Genomic DNA, 13,183 nt, shown 5'->3' on the forward strand with positions numbered 1-13,183 from the left:
TTCTGAAAATGTCGGATAGGGAAGAACTGGCAAGGTGGCACTTGTAAAGGTTTTTCCTCAAGAAAATGATTCACCTTCCTAGAAGTGTTTCTGGGGGGCAGAGCTGTCTTTTTAGTAGTATCTTGGCTTCCTTTCCTAAAGCTATGATTGTGTCTAACGTTTCTTTCAGTTGAAAGTTGTTCTGGCTCCCTGTATAGAAGTTTTATTACTTCTGGATCGTCTTTGCTACCTCAAAGAGAAGGTGTGTTTACTTTATATTTTGTTACCTTAAGTCTGTTTATTTTAACCAAATTATTTATTGAGTACCAAAGAGCCCCTGTTGCAGACTTGCTATTCTCATCATAGTTGCAAAAATGTAAGTATTCATTCCATCTTTGTCTAAACATATGCCCAGCAGATGTTTTTTTATTATTATTTTAAGCAAAGCTGCAACAGTAAAGTTTATGTTCTTTTAATTGTATGGTAATTACTAGTCAGATGACAGTAAAAAAAATGTTTAAAACCCTTTCAAATCTTATTCCATATCAAGTATTAGTATATTAATCATTAAAATTAACACTGGAAGTACTAAACAAACATTGTCCTGTGTATACTAAAGCTTTCAACTAATGATACTGTAAGGACTGATCTGCTGCCCACTGATCTCAATGGCAGTTTTTCTGTGGACTTCAGTGGGCTTTGGATCATGTCCAAAATGCACGTGGATTATTTTTATACTTACTTAGTTAAGATATGTAGTAGGAGGGGGGAAAGTGGTTTTTTTTCAGTTATCTAATCAATTGAGTTGCACCTGAGTAACATACAGCCCATCTGAACTGGGCAAATATAGACCTGGTGGAACTACACAGAATTCCATTGAATTACACCGCTAAGTCACAGCTTGTCCTAATTAACTCAGAAGTAATGATCATACTTATGCTGTTCCAATAACATATTTTCCATTCAAAGGTAATTTGTTAGAAGGTTATGGTGGTGTCTTTGAAGCTTCTACTGTGGGCTATAGTCAAAATAAAGTTTTGTGACCTTTTCATATTAAGCCCATTTGTGTGAGCAGCTCTTTTTTCCACTATAAATTTTCATTTTAATAGCTCCATTTTATCATAAGGAAAGTTTGTTTTATTCTCATCTACAGTACACCTGGAGCAAATGAGTTGTAATAAATGTTTGGTTTTGTTCTAACTTACAGAGAGAGGCGTTTCTGAAATATCTAATGATGTATTTTCCCAAATGCCAACTAGCTATAAATCATGAAGAGATCTGTATATCTGCAAAACTGGGAGATCAGACCTTCTGCAGATAGCACTGATTTACCTTCTTTAAATTTAATGTACCTATAGATTTAATTTTGTACTGGTTACTTCTGAAGGAATTCTGCGCCACTACATGCGTGCAGAATTCATGTTCCCTGTAGATTTCTTTGCTTCCCCACAGAAAATGATAGGGAAGCAAAGGGAAGATACAAAAGCTGTCACGCACTTCTCCCCAGCAGTACAAGCATGTCAGTTCCAGTGCCCAGAGCAGCCAGTGGAGACGTAAATCACCCTGGGGCTGGGGATGCCCATGGGAATAGTTTGGGGGGGCATTATGGAGTCATGGTCCACTGCTCCCCCTATTTCTGTGAGCACAGAGCTACTGAGTGAGGGAGTGTGCCGTTTGGCTTCCTAACACCTGAATCCCCATGCTTGGATCCTGCTGGGCTGAGCCTGCCTGCCCACACCTGGTACACCTGTTGCAGAGGGAAGGGCCCCAGGGTGTTTCAGGGTCAGCGTCGGGTGCAACCTCAGTACCAAGTACCTGGCTCAGGGGAGCTACAGAGTGATCTCCTACCTCCATGCAGCCGGTGGCGTGTGCTCCCCACTGCCATGCAGGAACCTCCACATTTCTTTATTGATGAATAAAATTTGCTGAATTTTAAAATATTGTGCACAAATATATATATATATATATTTGGTGCATACTTTTTAATTTTTTTGTGCAGAATTCCCTCAGGAGTAACTGGTTGACTTACAAATTGTATTTTTTTAGACAAGGTGAAATAGAAATTATGGAAACTGTACAAAGTGTCAGGGCCATATCCAAGTCAATTTACTCATGTGAGAAATCTCATTAACTTCAATGGGACTATTTGAATGAGTAAAGTTAGTAGGGTTTTGTCTTTAATTTCATTGCTTGTAATTCATAACAGAAGAGATCTGTATAGTGAGTGGTAGACTCACATGACAATATGTAAGAAATAATTTAAAGACTTTAAACCACAGACTGTTTTACTTTTCATAAGCATTATTTTGTGAGTTCACAACTGTTTCATGTATTGCATAAAAGTTAGAGTTTTCTTTTTTTGCAGTTTTGTATTTAAAAATATGGACCCATTCCCATATCTTTGCTTTTAAGTCAAATGCATTTTTATGTGCATTTTAATCATATATCATTTTACAGGACAATATTGCCTGGTCTGGACTGGTGAAGTTATTTGATCCTGTGAAATCCCCCAGATGTTATGCAGTTGTTGCTCTGAAGAAATAGAAGTGCGTTCAAGTTGAAGCAAATTGCTAGATAGTTCATAACTCTAGGTCTGATACTGTTGTTACCTTTGACACCCACGTTTATTTTGTTATTATTTTAAGTTATTATCTAAGTACTCCAATTATATGTTATGTAACCGTCTTGTTTTTACTTGAAAAATAAAGCATTTAATAAGTGTGAATCATGAGAAATATATCTGAAGTAAAATTGAACTCGTTTTGTATTTCAACATGTCCTGGTCTAATTTATTAAAGTAATGTTAATCATCTGATTTTCCCAGAAAAAATCAGAGGCCCATATTGTGTGATTATTTTTAAAGCAGAACTCTATTGATGGTAATAGCTTAAAAACTGATGGAATAGTATAGTTCAGACTTATGAGGAAATGCCCATTCTCTTATAATCATAGAACTGGAAGGGACCTCGATAGGTCTTCTAGTCCAGTCCCCTGCACTCATTGCAGGACTAAGTATTATCTAGACCATCCCTGATAGGTACTTGTCTAACCTGTTTTTAAAAATCTCCAATGATGGAGATTCCACAACCTCCGTAGTCAGTTTATTCCAGTGCTTAACCACCATGACAGGAAGTTTTTCCTAATGTCCTACCTAAATCACCCTTACTGCAATTTAAACCCGTTGCTTCCTGTCCTATCCTCAGAGGTTAAAGAGAACAATTTTTCTCCCTCCTCCTTGTAACAGCCTTTTATGTACTTGAAGACTGTTACATGTCCCCTCTCAGTCTTCTCTTCTTCAGACTAAACAAACCCAGTTTTTTCAATCTTCCCTCATAAGTCATGTTTTCCAGACCTTTAATCATTTTTGTTGCTCTTCTCTGGACTCTCTCCAATTTGTCCACATCTTTCCTGAAATGTGGAGCCCAAAACTGGATACAATACTCCAGTTGAGGCCTAATCAGCACAGAGTACAGTGGAAGAATCACTTCTTGTATCTTGCTTACAACAGTCTTGCTAATACTTCCCAGAATGATGTTTACTTTTTTTTCAATGGTATTACACTATTGGCTCATTTAGCTTGTGATCCGCTGTGACCTCCAGATCCCTTTCTGCAGTACTCCTTCCTAGGCAGTCATTTCCCATTTTGTAGTTGTGCAACTGGTTCCTTGTAAAAGGAGTACTTTGTATTTGTCATCCTTATTGAATTTCATCCTATTTACTTCAGACCATTTTTCTGGTTTGTCAGGATCATTTTGAATTTTAATCCTATCCTCCAAAGCACTTGCGGCCCCTCCCAGCTTGGTATCATCCACAAACTTTATAACTCTCTGTGCCATTACCTAAATCATTGATGAAGATATTGAACAGAACCAGACCAGAACTGATCCCTGTGGGACCCCACTTGACATGCCCTTCCAGCTTGACTGTGAACCACTGATAACTACTCTCTGGGAACAGTTTTCCAACCAGCCATGTATCCACCATATAGTAGCTTCATCTAGGTTTTATTTCCCTAGTTTACTTATGAGGTCATACGAGACAATATCAAAAGCCTTACAAAGTCAAGTTACCACATCTACCACTTCCTCCTCCACTATCCACAAGGCTTGTTACCCTGTCAAAGAAAGCTATTAGGTTGGTTTGACATGATTTGTTCTTGACAAATTCATGCTGACTGTTACTTATTGATTTATCTTCTAGGTTTTGCAAATTGATTGCTTAATTTGCTCCATTATCTTTCCAGGTACTGAAGTTAAGTTCACTGGTCTGTCATTCCCTGGGTTGTCCTTATTTCCCTCTTTATAGATGGGCACTATATTTGTCCTTTTCCAATCCTCTGGAATCTCTCGTTTTCCATGACTTTTCAAAGATAATTGCTAATGGCTCAGATATCTCCTCAGCCAGCTTCTTGAGTATTCTAGGATGTATTTCATCAGACCCTGGTAACTTGAAACATCTAACTTGTCTTAGTAATTTTTAACTTGTTCTTTCCCTCTTTTAGCCTCTGATCCTACCTCACTTTCACTGGCATTTACTATGTTAGACATCCAATTGCTACTAACCTTTTTAGTGAAAACTGAAACAAAAATGTCATTTAGCTCTTCTACTATTTCCACATTTTCTGTTATTGTTTCCCCCCCTACATTGAGAAATGGGCCTACCCTGTCCTTGGTGTTCCTCTTGCTTTTAATGCATTTGTAGAATGTTTTCTTTTTACCCTTTATGTCTCGCTTAGCTAGTTTAATCTCATTTTGTGTCTTGATAACTCTTGTTAACTCATATCAGTCATTGAAATCTAAGCTTTTGTAAATCCAACAGAAGTTTTACCATCGACTTCTGTGGGACTAATATTTCATGGTTGGGTGTGGAGGGAATATCAGTTTCAATTAGATGAATCTATGCTAAAATTGAAGGTAAAATTTCCTTACTTTGCTTTGGTAATTGTAGATTTTTACACTGTTTAATATAGTATTTTAATGTTGTTTTTACTTTCTATTCATAATTTCAATAAAATATTAAAAAAGGTCAAACAAGCTATTAAGTGGGCAACATGTGATACATTCTTGTAATTTGTAGATTAATGATGCTTTGGAGCCATTGGGACAGTGCATACTATTAAGGCCATTTCTTCTGCATGCTCTTTTGTATTGTTGCTAATACAACATGGCTGCTACGTTCCAACCCAGAACCAGCTGCACCTTAATATACTAGACAGGCCAAAATGTTCTAGGAGCCTTCAGAATTAAGGGTATTATATAAATGTAATGATAAATGCGTTGCAGTTCTGGAGTTAACTGCACCTCTGCCCCCTCTCTGGTGTACTCAGGGGCACGCCTTTAGGTCTCAGGTGTCAACCACCGCCTCTGTGTAGGAAGAACTCTCGTCGCACTTCCTCCAGACTAGAAAGTTAGTCTTGCAGTTCTGCAATTCATTGTGTTTACCCCAGCAGCACTGACCTGAATCCAGCACCTGTGTATGTTTTGAGTTGTCTCGGGAACAAAGACAGGGTGACGAGCCAGCTTTCAGAGCACAGTACATTTATTTTTAGGACAAAAGCATTACAGAGAAAACATATCACAAAACAGTACACAGTCTGCACGCATGCTAAATTTACCAGATGTCATCCATCTTCCACATGGCTTTCCAATCCTTCAAACGCTTCCAGCAGGGTTTTACCCTGTTGGTTACAATCTCATGTCAATGTTTGGATCAAAAGCAGGGTCCCCTTTTGCCATTCAGGCTGGCCTGTTATACCACTAGCTCTTTCTTTGTCTCCTGGGTGTCTTGCATCCAGTCTGTAGTAGTATATGTAACTCACCCCAGTGGGTGATATTTCTCTGGAGTTATTTACCTGTGCCAGGGTTTACAGTGATTATCCCCCACTGATCTTAGTTCATGGGGGAAGCTTGGTAACCCTGTCCCATGGAGCTAGACTACAATCCCTAATTTCCAAAAATACATATAACACGTATAGTTACAACAGTTTATTACTAATCCTGGTGCCTATGGCGTCTGGCACATCTCACTATATTAGTCTTTTGAAGTTTCCATGCTTCCAAGGTCTTGCCTCCCTCAGAAAATATTATACTTTAATCCCATACTTACTTACTTCCTGAATGCTGCAAAGATCTATTTAAGTGATCCATGTATTACAGCAGATCTTACAAGTCACGATCTTGATTGATACCACATTGTGCTAGGTGCTATGTAGACACATAAGAAGAGACAGCCTTTGCCCCAAAGAGTTTGCAATGCAAATAGAAGAGCTAGACAAAGGGACTATTATTATCTATACTTTTGCAGCTAGGAAACTGAGGCACAGAGAGATTAAGTGACTTGCCTTTGATTGCACAGGGAGTCAGTTGGATATATGAGAACTGGTTTCCTGAGTCTCAGTCCAGTGCTTTAACCACAAGCCTGTTCTCCCTACCTAGGAGACATATCTTCTAATACCACTGATGGCTGACATGAGCAGCATTAAACTGGCCTGAGTCATGTCTGTGATCCAGGCATATTTATCTTCTATGCTGCTTGATTCAAACAAACAATCCTGTATTTTTTCCTATGAGTTAATTCAGGCCAGGTCTGTATTACTAGTGATGCAATTCCCTAAATTATGTTGACCTAAGAATCCTGTGGGGGTTGCTTTACAGGAAATGGGCCAAGTACAGAACTTAGGTGATTAGATTTAAGTTGTTTTTTTTGATTATTCAAAGTTGTTCTCTGTAGAGCTTTGTCTCACCTAATTTTAAATGCCCAAGTACTGGGCCTTCAATCACTTGGGTCTTCCACTTGCATATTTTAAGGACAGAGAATCAGGGACCCATCCTGAGGGCTAGACAAGCTGTGGACCAGCAGAGAACCCAATGGAGTGGAGGAAAGATGACCTTTGCACTTCCCTAAGATTGCCAGGGGCCAGTTCACATCTGGTGCAAGTTAAACAGCCTCAGCACTGCTCTAATGCCAGATGGTAACTGTCCCCAGATAGTTATTGTGTTGTGCAGTATTCTTGACACCCTGTACCCCCAAGTTATGCTTGTAGCTCTAAAAGATCGTCGCAGAGGGCCAGGTATGTTGCCTGTACTCCACCAGGGGACTTTCCCAAGGATAATTCTCAGCTGTTCTCTTAGGGTAGCTGTATGGCCCCTTTGTTCCACCAAAGTGGAGTGTATCAGGGGCCATGATCAGTCCTGAATGTGCCGTGTATAAACTGTGACTAAGTTGAATCTTCCCCAAACTCCTCAGGCAGTTGTACTTGGCTGATGAGGCCATTGGCTGCATGTGTGGGAACTTATTTGTTGATGTATTTCTCTCTGTGGGTTGCCTCATTAAGCTTGCAGATGTACTGTCAATGTTAAATGAGTGAAAATTTTCTATTTTAAGACTGAGTGGCTTTTATTAGAATTTTCTAGTGCACGACACCATATGAGTTTAATATGTTACAGTGCATAAAACACAATTAATTAAATTACCCATATATAAGAGAAATAGACAAACAAACAAATAACAGACTGTAGTATAATAAGTAAAATGAAAAGGGGAATAGGAAAGTGGGAACTGGAGGTTAGGCTGGGTAGAAGTGGGAATAAAGGAAAACTTGCCTGATACTAATCGTTTTTGACAACTGAACCAAATACAGTGACAACCATAAGAGTGTTTTTAGAGCTGAGAGAAAGTAATCTCAGCTCTGTGTATGTCTGCAAACATTATCTGAATGTGTGAATTAGACAAACCCTCTTAAACCATTCAAAAAAGAAAAATAAGAGGTGTCTTTCCAACAAGCCAAGTCTGTCTTCCATGGTACATATGGGAGAGATGTGAAGGTGTTGTTTGTTCTAGTATTATCTTTAAGCTGTGACTCCCACAGCACATATGATCCTCATTAGGTTTATGGAGTTAATCTGAGCTCCTCACGTTCCTTTTGGTGCCTGGAGTTTCAACCCCTCAGAGCTGCTGAGCACATGCAATTCCCATGTTAATATTAATGGGAACTGTAATTGTTCAGAATCTCTCAAGAGCAGGATAAGGAAGAGAAAATGGAGCATTCCACATGTAAGACTGTACGGGGGGGTACTAAGGAACCTAATGAGCTGGTTGATTCCTTCCCCAGAGAGGAGGAATAGAGATGATAAAACTCTTTCTTTCACCTCCTAGCAGCTGGAGGTAAGAAAACAATATTATGTCCAGTATAATTTGTGCTATAAAATAATTGTTGTTGTATCGTGATATTGCATTGTGATGCTGCATCAGTATACGTTGACCAATCATGCTGGTGAAATGTAATGGTGCTGTCATGATCACATCACAATTAACTAGTTCTATATGACTCCTTTCAGAGATGAATTGGTTGTCCCGCTTTTCCAGGCCAAGAAACAGAAACACATGAGATGTGTACCCAAACAGGGAACCCACAAATAGTCAATGTCTTGCACTCAAGACTGGTGCTAAAGCTACTACACCGGTGTTAAGAATATCCCGGCAAGGCCAATGTACATTAGACTCAGGATGCACAGCCCAATTCAGTGTGAACGGAGTTAAAACTCTACAACGGATGCTGCAAATGTAATTAATTTTGAAAATTTTAATGTGTAAAATTCTGACAAAGTTCCAAGCATAGTTGGTTGTTATATAAAAGGCCATTGGAAGTAACTCAGAATAGCAGGCACAATCTCTAACATTAGCCCCAAACAAGGTCTGAATAAATTTTCATGAGCTCCTTATCAACTTCACAGGCTCTTTCAGTAGTCAGGCACTTTGTAGTCTATGCAGACAAGGACGGAGGCAATGTGCTTCTTAGAATAACAACTCTTTCATAAGAATTCTGTCAGATGTTCACAGTCAGAGAGGTCATCAGAAGGTTGATCTCATTACAGTTTTTAAGCTTCAGATACCTGAATACCAAAGAGGGGGAAATTTCGTTAAGACCATCACGACCATTTTCAAGGATTCTGCCATTAGGAAAACAGTGTCTCACATGTGATGAGATCTTTTCAAGTTTTATTACTGAAAAGATTACAGTGAAAAAATGGCTATTTTCCTTTCGCTGCCACACAATGTGCCATGTTCATTCATATACACTACTTCAAGAACTGTTGGAAATACCTGGTCTTTCTTCCAGTATTTGTCTGTGTGAATCATGGTGCACATGTGCATTGTTTGTGAAGGCATGGAACATCTTGGCTAGTATTGTCCATTGAGGTTCCACCTGAATCCTACATATCCTTGTGCCCCACCACTCAAGGATATTTGAGTATTGCAATCCCAACAACATCTGAGTTTCCTCTTACTGCCTTTGGCAATGGATCAGAACTCAGAACCCTGCAGTATAAATCTGCGACCTCATAGCACCTTTCCTCACGAAAAAAAAAAAGATAGTAAGGTTATAACATTATAGTTTTTGTTATAGTTTTGATTAGATATTAGGTACCCTGGATTTTTTTTATGTTTTCTGCTATGTGGGCAGCCACCCATTCCCCCCCACCCATCTTGGATAGATGACCAGCTGGTTGATGCCCCATGCTTTTTTCTAGATTTCATCTGCCTCTTCCTCAAGGCTGGCTGAGGTCTCTCTGTCAGCCCAGCAGAAATCACATGGACATTCATCTCACAGCCCAGTGATGATGCAGTCCTCCTGGACTGGGAGAGAGCCAGTAACAGTTGGCAAACGAGTCCTATCTGTTCTCCCCTTCTTATAGGGTCATTAGTGACAGATGCATCCATGCTGGGTTGGGAAGCACAACTAGACCATCTACAGACACAAGGCCCATGGGCTTCCCAAGAATCCATTATCCTCAAAAATGTTCTAGAGCTCAGAGTAATATGGCTATCTTGTAAAGTCTTTCTTCTCCCACTTAAAGGAGTCGCACTTCAGATACTACATCAACAGTCAGGGAGGGGCGTCATCGTGCTCTCTGTGTCAGGAAGCAATCCCGCTCTGGAAACACCAAAAAACTCTGCCATCTTCCAAGTGTAAACAACTATTTAGCAGACTACCTCAGCATACATTATTTGGCCATCATCCAAGAGAGATCTGAATAACTGTCTTGAAACCCATATTCTACAGCTGGGGCTTTCTCCTAATATATCTGTTTGCCATTGACCAAAACAACAAATGCTCATTGTCCATCTCCAGGGGAAGAGGGCAATATTCAAGATACGTTTTTTCCTTTTTTGATCAAAGGTCTTTCTTCAGTATGTCTTTCCACCAGAATCCATGAGTCTCACAATCATCAGGAAGGTCAGACAGAATACAGCCTCAACAATATGTATAGCTCTGTCATGTACATATCAGCATTGTTTCACAGACCTGTTACACCTATCAGAACAACCTCCAATCCTGCTTCCAAATTTCTCAGGATCAAGGATGAATTCTCAACATCTTAACCCCATATCGCTATACCTGACCAGCTGAATGTTGGCTTGATGAGTGGAACAGCTAGTTCAGTGGAGGTGCAGGATATCCCCATTCAGAACAGAAACCTCCATGAGATCCAGCTACAGAATTAAATTGGAGAGAATACATAAGTTTGACCTTTTGGAAACTCCTATTCCCAAAATTAGGCTACTTTTTCCATCACAAACAAACAGGCTCAGCATAGTCCAGGTCCATTTGCCTGTGATATCTGCATACCTCCCCTTTCTACAGGTGTATACTGTGTTTTCACACTCCACTATTACTACATTTCTAAGAGGTTCAGTCAGTTCATGTTTATCCCTCATTTCAAGAACTCCCTTCCTCCTGAGATCTCAATGTGCCTGGGACCTCCCTCTACTTTGAACACCTAAAAGATTGCTCCCTCTACCAGTTCTTTCAAGACTGTTCTCCATTAACTCAACAAAGAGGGTTAGTGAGAATCAAAGTCTAATGGTAGATTCTCCCTCTACAGTTTCCCATAGGGATGAAGTGGGAATGAGACCCTATCCCAAATTCCTCTCTACAGTGGTGTGTGATTTCCATCTAATCCAACCTATTAATCACACTGTCTTATTTCCCAAAGTCCACAGAAACCAAAGGAAACCCAAATTACATATCCCAGATGTCTCAAGGAAACTTTATTACCTAAAATAGGATGAAATGCATCAGGAAATTGCCTGCTTATTTGTTGCTTATGCAGAAGCTATTTCCACTCAAAGATTATCTAAGTAGAGCAGACAGTGCATTAAAGTTTACTAAGAATTAGCAAGCTTGTCCCTTCCTTCAAGTATCAGACCCCACTCTACTAGAGCACAAGCATCTTCTTCAGCATGCCTGAGGAATGTCCACCTACTGAAGGTTTGCAGAGCAGATACATGAAACTCAGTCCACCACTTAAAAAACATAATGTCCTAGACCTGATTTTAATGGCCTTATGTTAACTTCAGGCAAGCAGTTCTGCAATTTCTCTTTAGCTAGGACTCCTCAGGCCCTCTCCAGTCTATCAGGGAACTGCTAGCTAATTTTCCTGAGTGGCTTCACATGAATAAATACCCAAGGGATCAAGAACTGTTACTGATCTTACAATACATGTGGTTCTGAGATGTCTTATCTGTGTGGATCCTCCATCCTGCTTCTTTGGAGACCAGCCCTCTGCTGAGATTCTGGAATAGCAAGGGAACTGAAATTGGGGTTGCACAACCTTATATACCTTGCCTATGGGAGAGGGGAGGATCAGACGGAAGTGCAGGGTACAGGTATACCCCCACAGATATTGATGGCCAAAATTTTTGGAGCCTGCAGACACAAACACCATGAGGAATGTCCCCATGGACAAAACATTTCAAAGTACCCCATCTATCATAAAGTAAGTCACCATTTTTATCAGTTGTTGAAAAAAGTCTACTAGTTCACTGGAAACACCAGATGGGAAAGTATGAACTTCCTGCAAGTAGCATGGAGGTCAATATTTTTAAATGGCCCAGCAATCTAGAAACCAATTGCAAAAGTGAAGAGATTTTTAGGTCTACAATCCAATTTCCTATTAAGCCCAGGAAATCAATTTATTTTCCACTTAGTATTTATTATTTCTTAACTTCTAATAATCTATTGTTTCGTCTTTTACTGCACTTTTTGATTGCTTGATAGGTTTATCATTCAATTACAGACTTTCAGGTTTGTATCATTACCCTAGGATTAGTCACAGACTAGGACAGCAAATACATAATAAGTAAGGGACTTCCATTTTCCTAACTATGGGGCATGTGCCATAAATTTTAAAGCAAAATTCTCCATTTATTTCCGTGGACAGTTCAGTTTAAACAACGATGGTGCAATTCTGTTCTAAGAATGTTCAAAGGTAGTAGTCTACTTTTAAACAACTGCAAAACAAACCATTACACATTTGTAAATTACATGTGTAGTGCAAACTCTTAACTTAATTGGAATCAAACTCTTCTCAGTTTTTAACTAAATCTTTGCACCCAAACCATGTTTTTCATGTTGATAAAGGTATTGTCAGGGCAAAGGTATTGGGTTTCACATGGAATTTATCAAGCAAGTCAAGACACAGTAAATCTACCCAGTTAACAAATCAGGTTGTTAGACGGAAACTCAAATTGCATTAACATACAAGCCGACAACTCTTTCACAAATCAAGGATGAAAAGAGTAGTTGTCTCCTTATTGAATAACTCAGTAGTGTCTGGCATCGAAAGAGGCAATTCCAAATCAGAAGAAGTAATGATCACCTCTTCTGATTATTTAAATCTTCACAAACAATAATTAAAATGTACAGTTATAAATCTACACTGTTTATTACCTCCACTATTATTAGAGCCACAAATGAAAACTGACAGTGCAAGCTGCCATGCTGGTTTTTTAACTATAAATTCTATATTCAGTTGTTAAACTTGAAAAGGCTGAAGTCATCAAGAGGACACACAGATGTTAGAATGTATAAAACACAGTAAGAGCTGCACATTATTCAGATGAATGTGTCAGTTGTTATCCATTCAATTCTCCAATGCATCGCTCAAAGAACAGACCTCAGAAGACATTAAGGAGATGACATATAAACCTAATTTTGTTAATTTCAAGCTCTTGGACTGTAGACCAAGAGCTGACTGGCTAATGTTATAATAAAAAGGTATGACTTCATGAAAGTGGTGATATCAACAAAATTGTTGCCATGTTATTAAGAAAAAAAACATACACACATGCACCAAAAAGTGTTGAATAAAAAAACTTTAAAAAAAATTGTATAGTGCAATGTAGTTGTAGCTTAGAATAC

General features: G+C 39.1%; 1 protein-coding gene across 2 annotated transcripts in view; it reads left to right on the plus strand.

Moving 5' to 3' along the window:
• Window positions 1–2,704, plus strand: part of METTL25 (methyltransferase like 25) — a 134,211-nt gene extending 131,507 nt beyond the window's left edge. For both annotated transcript variants that reach the window (XM_050935471.1, XM_050935480.1), the window contains 2 exons: window positions 170–241; window positions 2,437–2,704. In XM_050935471.1, the coding sequence (XP_050791428.1) occupies window positions 170–241; window positions 2,437–2,523 (159 nt within the window). In that variant the 3' untranslated portion in view covers window positions 2,524–2,704. The remainder of the gene's footprint in view (window positions 1–169; window positions 242–2,436) is intronic.
• The last annotated feature ends 10,479 nt before the right edge of the window (window positions 2,705–13,183 follow it).

This window comes from Gopherus flavomarginatus, chromosome 1 (genome assembly GCF_025201925.1).
Source record: "Gopherus flavomarginatus isolate rGopFla2 chromosome 1, rGopFla2.mat.asm, whole genome shotgun sequence".
Taxonomy (NCBI): Eukaryota; Metazoa; Chordata; order Testudines; family Testudinidae; genus Gopherus; species Gopherus flavomarginatus.